General features: G+C 33.5%; 1 protein-coding gene across 1 annotated transcript; it reads left to right on the plus strand.

Annotated features, from left to right (window-relative positions):
- Window positions 1–985: 985 nt before the first annotated feature.
- LOC11408974 (disease resistance protein RPV1) lies at window positions 986–5238 on the plus strand. Its single transcript, XM_024785373.2, has 5 exons — window positions 986–1636; window positions 1949–3059; window positions 3237–3473; window positions 3578–4141; window positions 4222–5238. Exons 1-5 carry the CDS (start codon window positions 1131–1133, stop codon window positions 4762–4764), a joined length of 2961 nt encoding a protein of 986 aa, XP_024641141.1. The 5' UTR covers window positions 986–1130; the 3' UTR covers window positions 4765–5238.
- Window positions 5239–8859: the final 3621 nt, after the last annotated feature.

Here is an 8859-nt window from a genome sequence, read left to right on the forward strand (position 1 = left end):
GTCTTAACATCATATACAAAATATGTCCACTACGTGCTAGGATTTTCACAGTTTAAGTAGGTATGTTCACTTAGTTTTCATAAACTATTTAAACCGAATTTACATGTACATACTTAAAATTACATAGAATCATTAAACAATGTTGAAGAGGTTAAAACAAAATTTAACTTTTAGTATGTACACTTAAACTCAGTTGGCATGACTTAATTAAACTAAGTTTACGTGACCTACTTAAACTGAGTTTAAATATGTACACTCAAACTCAGTTTTGACGAAGATGATGTAGATGATTATTACAGACTTTCAAATATGTTCTAGGCTCACATGATGGGAACCATTTTCTTTTTCAGATCTGAAGTTAAATGGTCGTGAATGAGAAAATACACGCCACTTCACTGAGAATTAAATAAAAAAATGATTATTAAGAGTCCATTGTTGGACTCGCGAGTGAAAGATTTGAGGGAATGTAGAAACGGTTCTTAAAAATTATCCTCTGTGCCCACCAATTTTTCACTTTTATAAACATTGTTTGAAGAACCAACAATGTTTATACGCAGATTTAGAATTTGAATGGACGCTTCCAGGTTTCGATTTAATAGTTTGGAGGTTTAAAGATTTTGTATTTTTTAGATGATTTTTAAGATGAAATGAAGATTAAGATTTGATTTGATTTTTTCTGATTTTTTTTATTTTTTAAATTTAATTTTTCATTTATTTAATTTAAAAATGATTTTATGATTTTTTTTAATTTAATAATTACACATGTGGCGTGCCATGAAGGCATTGACTGGTCAAAATTGATCAAAAACACTAAAGATGCAAAGGGGTTAAATCTTAGAAGATTAAAATTGTAGTTTTTATACTTAGGGGCAAAATTGCAATTTTTGAAAGTTAAGGGAAAAAAAAAAGTGTACTTTAGCCTTTTTTATTTTGTTATTGATTCACGCCGATATACATAAGAAATGCTAAGGAAGTTTCACACTTCTTGCCTCTATTTCTTCTCAATGGACACTCATAAATAACTCTTCAAAGAAATTCATTTTATCTCAGTGTATGTTGTTGTTTTCTTAACATATCCTGATAGTAACACAACACTCCAAATACAATTACTCTCGCTACCATTTATTCTCATGGCTATGCAATCACTTTCTTCCTCCTCTACTTCCTTTTCTTATGATTTCAACTTTGATGTGTTCATTAGTTTCAGAGGTACCGACACTCGATTCGGTTTCACCGGTAATCTCTATAAAGCTCTCTCTGACAAGGGAATCCGAACCTTCATTGATGATAAGGAGCTTCAGAAAGGTGACGAAATCACACCTTCACTCCTCAAGAGAATTGAAGAATCGAGAATTGCCATTATCGTCTTTTCTAAGGAATATGCTTCTTCTTCATTTTGTTTAGACGAACTTGTCCATATCATTCACTACTTCAAGGAAAAAGGTCGCCTTGTTCTGCCAGTTTTCTATGATGTAGAACCTTCTCACGTGCGACATCAGAATTATAGTTATGGTGAAGCACTTGCTAAGCATGAAGAGAGGTTCCAAAAGAGCAAAAAAAACATGGAGCGGTTGCTGAAATGGAAGATAGCTCTGAACAAAGTTGCTGACTTATCTGGCTACCATTTCAATCTTGGGTACCCTTCTTCATTTTAATCTTGTTTGCCCACACACATAGACACATCACATACACACACATGCGTGCAAATATATAATATCATCTTCTTAAGTTAAATGTGTTGAAGGCAAAATGTATATGTTTTCTATTTTTCTTTCCTCTAGATAAAACTAGATCAGTGTATCAGTATGTTGTAACAATTTGAATTAAAAATATTATAATTGAACATAAATCAATATGAACACGATTTTATCAGTGTCATTATTATATATCAATATATATATGTAGTAGTTATTCTGATGCATTTATTTAAATATTTATGATTGGACAGAAATGAATATGAACGCGATTTTATTGAAAAAATAGTTACAGACGTCTCCTACAAGATCAACCACGTTCCTCTACATGTTGCTGATTACCTTGTTGGACTCAAATCTCGAATATCAGAAGTGAATTCACTTTCAGAGTTGGGATCAAACGATGGAGTCTGCATGATAGGAATCCTTGGAACTGGGGGAATGGGAAAGACAACACTTGCTCAAGCAGTTTATAACTTGATTGCTAATCAATTTGAATGCAAATGTTTTCTTCACAATGTGAGAGAAAATTCAGTAAAACATGGCTTAGAGTATCTCCAAGAGCAGCTCCTCTCCAAATCAATCGGATTTGAAACTAAGTTTGGACATGTTAATGAAGGAATTCCAATCATAAAACGAAGGCTATATCAGAAGAAAGTTTTGTTGATTCTCGATGATGTTGACAAAATAAAGCAATTGCAGGTTTTGATTGGAGAGCCTGGTTGGCTTGGTCGTGGCAGCAGAGTCATCATTACCACTCGTGACAAACATTTGTTATCATGTCATGGGATTAAAAAAATATATGAAGCAGATGGTTTAAATAAGGAACAAGCTCTTGAATTGTTAAGAATGATGGCTTTTAAAAGTAACAAAAATGATTCAAGGTATGATAGTATTTTAAACCGTGCAGTTAAATATGCTGCTGGCCTTCCATTAGCTTTAGAAGTAGTGGGTTCTAACTTGTTTGGAAAGACTATAGCAGAATGTGAGTCTTTATTAGATAAGTATGAAAGAATTCCACATGAAGATATCCAAAAGATACTTAAAGTAAGCTTTGATGCTTTGGACGAGGAACAACAGAATGTCTTTTTGGATATTGTTTGTGTCTTTAAAGGGCATCCAGAGGAGTATATCCAAAATTTACTTCATGATCATTATGGTTATTGCATAAAAAGCCACCTCAGAGTGTTGGTTGATAAATCTCTCATAAAGATTAAGGCTAATTATTATTGTGGTGTGACATTACATGACTTGATAGAGGATATGGGTATAGAAATCATCCGACAAGAATCAATTAGAGAACCTGGAGAACGCAGTAGGTTGTGGTCTCGTGATGATATTGTTCATGTTTTACAAGAAAACACAGTAAGATTGATATCTGTGAACAATTTATTATTTAAACTTACCATGACTTTGCTTATTTTGGACTTATATATGACTATCTCATACTACTTGTTTTTACCTTAATTACAAGTACATGTTCAAGCTCTATAAGTTATTTGTATTGTGGTTGATTAATTTTTATTTATTTTTTGTTAAAAGGGAACTAGTAAAATTGAAATGATATATCTGGATCGGTCCATTGCGAAACATTTAAGAGGCATGAATGAAATGGTCTTCAAGAAGATGACAAATCTCAAAACACTCCACATTCAAAGTTACGCTTTTACTGAAGGTCCCAATTTTTCTAAAGGGCCCAAGTATCTTCCAAGTAGTTTGAGAATATTGGAATGCAATGGATGCACTTCAGAGTCTTTATCATCTTGTTTTTCGAACAAGGTAAATGAAATAATTTCAGTTTCCAATTATGTAATTTTATAAATTCACTATAAAAGTATAGTGTCTGATATTTATTTGTTTGTTTCTTATATGTATTAATGCAGAAGAAGTTCAACAACATGAAAATCTTGACATTGGACAATAGTGACTATTTAACTCATATACCCGATGTCTCAGGTCTTCCAAATTTAAAAAACTTCTCATTTCAAGGTTGTGTTAGGTTAATTACAATTCACAATTCGGTTGGGTACCTAAATAAACTTAAAATCTTAAATGCCGAGTACTGCGAGCAGCTTGAGAGTTTTCCATCCTTACAGTTGCCCTCTCTTGAGGAATTGAAACTCTCTGAGTGTGAGAGTCTCAAGAGCTTTCCAGAATTATTATGCAAGATGACAAATATAAAAGAGATTACGATATATGAAACATCCATAGGAGAATTGCCATTTTCATTTGGAAATCTCAGTGAACTTCGTCGCTTAATAATATTTAGTGACAATTTCAAAATTCTTCCCGAGTGCCTTAGTGAATGCCACCATCTTGTTGAAGTTATCGTGGATGGCTGCTATTCCCTTGAGGAAATCAGAGGGATTCCACCGAATCTAGAAAGACTTTCTGCAGTAGATTGCGAGTCGTTGAGTTCCGCAAGTAGAAGAATGCTATTGAGTCAGGTTTGTTGTTGTTTTATCTTGCAATATATAGTATTTGATATATAATCGATAATTTAACATATCTTATTCTAAACTTACAGAAACTAAACAAGGCTGGATGCACCTATATTCATTTCCCAAACAAAACAGAGGGGATTCCAGATTGGTTTGAGCACCAAACCAGGGGAGACACAATTTCTTTCTGGTTTCGTAGAAAGATCCCTTCTATAACTTGTATTTTTCTTATTTCGGGATTTGCGGAGCTTCCGAAATATAATTTATTTGTCAATGGCTATCAATGTTTTAGTTCTATCTATGATGAAATTTATGATGGTCTGTCGATGATACATGCATTTTTGATTTATCTGAGATTGGATCAGCATATTAACAAAAGTTTTGAAGGAAAGCCTGAACTATACGAAGCATTTAAAAATAATGAATGGAACCATGTGGAGCTTAAGTGGAGTGTCATGGAGATGCATGATCATAGTCAAACCCAGGAGGATGATCATGTTAGTGCACAAATGGGAATCAACGTGTCATGGGAGGGGGACGATTTTAGTGACTCGGAGGTGGAGAAAAGCAACGAGGAGGGGGAAGTGAGATTCAATTTTAGTGACTCGGATTTTAGTGACTCCTTATAGCAATACTTTATTATCGCAATTTGAGCCTCCTCTGAAAAAGCATAGATTTGTTGAAGTGGGAGTTTCAGAGACAGAGAGTTTGCAGCATCTAGCTTTACTGTCATTGCAACAACAAATGGCTTTATTACCACAGCAACAACGTATAACTGTTTTGTCAGGCATGTGGAGTTTGATGCTTACTGAAACAAAAGAAAAGGAACACAATGACTAGATTCCTTAGTCAAAGTACATCATTATCATTATTAACTTTATAAACCAATTAATTAATTATTTCTACCCGGAATAGTATTTCAAATGATGAGACATATTAAATATGGTGACATTCACTAAACAAGTCTGGATGCACCTATATGCTTTTAATATGATGTCCTGGTGTTACATAGATTCTTACTAGTTGTTTGTCTTCTAGACCTTAGGGTAGTCCCCTAGGTCTGTGAATTTAGTTTTCAAGTTATATATATCTTGCCACAAGAGCATCCAAGTTCTATATGCATCCAAGTTCTATATGCATACACAGTTGTATAAAAGTTGGAAACGATTAAGTTGTATGCTGTTGAAATATACATGTTGGGATATAAAAGTTTAATCAATACAATTTGGGGTTAAAAAATTAAAATTATAAACATCAAACTTATTTTTTGGGATATCAAAATATGTACAACCTCATATTTTCTTATAATAAACTTTATGGTACATAAGAAAACACATGGATTTTGTCCTTAAAACTTCTCCCTACGGTGGCAAAAGGTGTCTTAGGAGCCAACAGATCAAGGAGTCCTGTTGATTTTCTCTTTCTATATGACATCTTCCTCCATGCTTCTTTTCTCTTATTTCGAACTCGCTCTGAATCGTATGGAGTCTCCATGAGTTTGAAACTTTTCTTTTTCTTCTATTGTTATTATTGAAATTAGTTTATGTGAATGTGTTTTTCAAATTTTAGAAGAATTTTGTTAAACGTTAGTGTTGTGAATTCGGACTCAAAATCACACCAATACAAACTATGATGTGTGGAGCAAAAGAAAGTAGTAACCAATTTCAAAGTAAACATAAGAAATAACAACAATAACAGCACCTAGATCTAATCTAGGAATCAAAGTGAAAAGCACAAAACCACAAGAAAAATGTAAAGAGAGAAGAGAAACAAAGTCACCAAAGATTGTTGACCTAGTTCGGTCCAACTTGACCTACTTTGGGGGAGAGATTGATCTCTCCAATCCACTATCAATGAGTTCTTACAAAGAGATACAGATGAGTTACAAGAAATTAGCTTCAACAAGCTCACAAAGAACAACCCTAATTTATACCAATTTCCCAATCTCACATATGAACAAGACACTCAATGATTTTCACTCCCCAAAGGTGTTTACAATGTTTCCCAACCTAAGATAACTCTAATCAAAGACTCTCAACCCTAAAGTTACCTCCTTTGATTTCCCAAGTTTTCCTCTCTTGAAGCTCTCTCTCTCTCTCCTGCCTTCTCAAAAAAACGAGTTGAAACACTTAAATAATCCTCTGCAACTGTCAAGATCGTGTCATGTTTCCCAAAATCGTGACACGGTTGATGCGTACGACCCAAGGTACGACCAACCTTATCCTGAAAATGTGTCAAGCATGCCAAAAATCGTGACACGTTTTATCAAATCGTGTCATGTTTTGCCTCCAGAAGAAACATGCTCACAGCCCTGCCAAATCGTGACACAGAGGGATTTGAAAATTCCAGTGGATTTGGAGGTTTACGGGCGTGCGTTTTGAGTTTCACTGCAATCCGAGGTATACTTTAATTTGATGTAATTTATTCTTTATGTATGATGTTATTTGCCATTATAACTGTGGGTGGAAAGAGTTTAAATTAATTAGTTAGGGATGATGAACCAAAATTTGTGTTTGCTATTCACATTGGTGACCCTTTTTTCAATTTATAGAGTTGTTTATGCTTTGAAGATTTGAGATTATGATTGTTGAGGAAGCTAGCTAGTAGAATGGATGCACTGGAATTTTGTGGTTCAATTGGAATGTTTATATGTCATCATATAAGCATAAACATATATTATAGAGCATGCTGAAAACATTCATTACAAGAAATTTTAAAACTTGTGACACTCAAGTTCTGAGAGTTGGTGCTGACATGCAGGTCTTGCGACAGTTATTCGCAGCCTGGCTCCTTGGCTCTGCAAATATTGTCTTCGTTATTGCCACCATATATGTGATCTAGTTTCAAGCAGCACGTAAAAGAGAGGTAGAATAGAAGATGAATGGAAGCAGCCTATGATGGAAGCAGTATGTGATCTATTTTCACTCACCTGTAACATTAAAATTTTAATATAAATTATATTCCATGTCATGCTGTCTTTTTAGTAACTAATGTGTTTTTTTTTCTTTAAGGTCTTGTTTTTAATAACTGATATGCTTTGTCATGCTGTATTTTAGTAACTGATGTGCCATGTTTTCTTTCTTCGTTTCAGTGTGTCTAAGGTCATTCGCTATGTTTACAAACCTAGAAGATCCAGATCAGATTATGATCCTCACCACTTGCAGCTTTTAGTTTAGGATACTTGCTGCAAACAAGTATCCTTATTGGAACAGAAGCCAAGATGCTGGCCATTTTCTACTTTTGATTCCAACATGGGACTATTGTATTTGTTGGTCGGTAATTTGTAAGTGTCTTTGTGTCATTCGAGTCTTAAGGCTTACTACAAGAAAATAGACATCTTGTGACGGTCATTTTTAGTGATGCCTTATTAGTTGTCATTAGATCACTGTTTCACAAATCGAGTGTTAACCTACATGCGACTATTTCTCCTTTTATACAGAAAAACAAAGATATCATGCAAAATTAACTTTACTCTTTGACTTTGCATATATATAGTAAAATATCTGACATTTGTTTTCTTAGAAATTAGAATACGCTTTTACCAAAAATCGCTCAATTCCCATCTCAGTTGAAAATCACTTCCACCAATAATCACTTCCAGAGAAAATTTCTTCCACTAAAAAGCACTTCCTTCTTCGTTCTTCACTGCTTAAATCTCCTTCAAATTCGGTTATCCCCCAAACTCAATATTTACTTTTCATCAACGAAAACGCTTTCACCTTTCCAATTGTCACCGAAAATGCTTTTACCTTCACAATCGTCACCGAAAACGCTTCCGCCATCAAGATTTTAATTTTTTTTAACACTATCAAGTATTTCGCTTTCTATGTATGTGATGAGACAATCATAAAAATCACCTTTCATGTGATTGTAAATTTGATTATTCACGGACTCATAGGTCAATAAACTTCATTTCAACTATGGATGCTTTTAAAAATTGTTCACTAGAAAGTTTTTAAGTTTGTCAATGATATACTTTTTAAGTTGTTGCCAAGCCTCGTAAACTCTACATAAGAAATTTTTTAAGGATAAAATTGAGTCATTACAAACATCCAATCAATTTCTGATCGTCAATAAGTTACTCTTTATTAAACCTTCAAATGATATTTATAAAAACAGAATAAATGAATCAAAAGTAAGCCCATTTTTATTTTATTTTTTAACATTATAAGTGTAGTGTGTATAGAAGTTAATTCTTTTTCCCATTTAGCGCCCAATAACCTTCTTTTTTTTTTAAGAGGCCCAATAACCTTCTTATTTCTCTTTGAAGCACCACTTCTATTTACTGCCTCTCTAAAAAACAGTGACTTGTCTTAAAACATTAGCCTTGGCATTAGCAGCTGCTTAAAAGTTTAACGTATACATTAGCTATACTTTAACATAAAATATTTCTTTGTAAAAGTTTCCACTAGCAGCTGTGTGGGGTCAAGGAAAGTTTTGAGATGGGGGCAATACATAAAAAATTAAAGGCTAAATTACATTTTTTGTCCTCCAACTATTTAATTGATATCGGTTCTAACTAAAAATTGATTTATTTCGGTCCTCTAAGTTTCTCACCGTTACTACATTTAGTCCTTTATGTTAGTTTTATTCAAATAAACGTTAAAGTTTATGTTATGGGGGTCCTCTAGCTTTATTTATTAGTATCATTTTGGTCCTATGTCTTGTTAAGGTATTATGATTAAATAGTGACTGATATTATTGGTAAGTGTTATGATTCATAT

Source organism: Medicago truncatula, chromosome 6 (assembly GCF_003473485.1).
Source record: "Medicago truncatula cultivar Jemalong A17 chromosome 6, MtrunA17r5.0-ANR, whole genome shotgun sequence".
Lineage (NCBI taxonomy): Eukaryota > Viridiplantae > Streptophyta > Magnoliopsida > Fabales > Fabaceae > Medicago > Medicago truncatula.

Excerpts from the sequence above, each read along its gene's own strand:
- LOC11408974 (XM_024785373.2), top strand. The coding sequence starts at position 1,131 with ATGGCTATGCAATCACTTTCTTCCTCCTCTACTTCCTTTTCTTATGAT. Across the intron at positions 3,060-3,236 it reads ATGTTTTACAAGAAAACACA|GGAACTAGTAAAATTGAAAT; the intron begins GTAAGATTGATA and ends TTTTGTTAAAAG. Across the intron at positions 3,474-3,577 it reads CATCTTGTTTTTCGAACAAG|AAGAAGTTCAACAACATGAA; the intron begins GTAAATGAAATA and ends GTATTAATGCAG.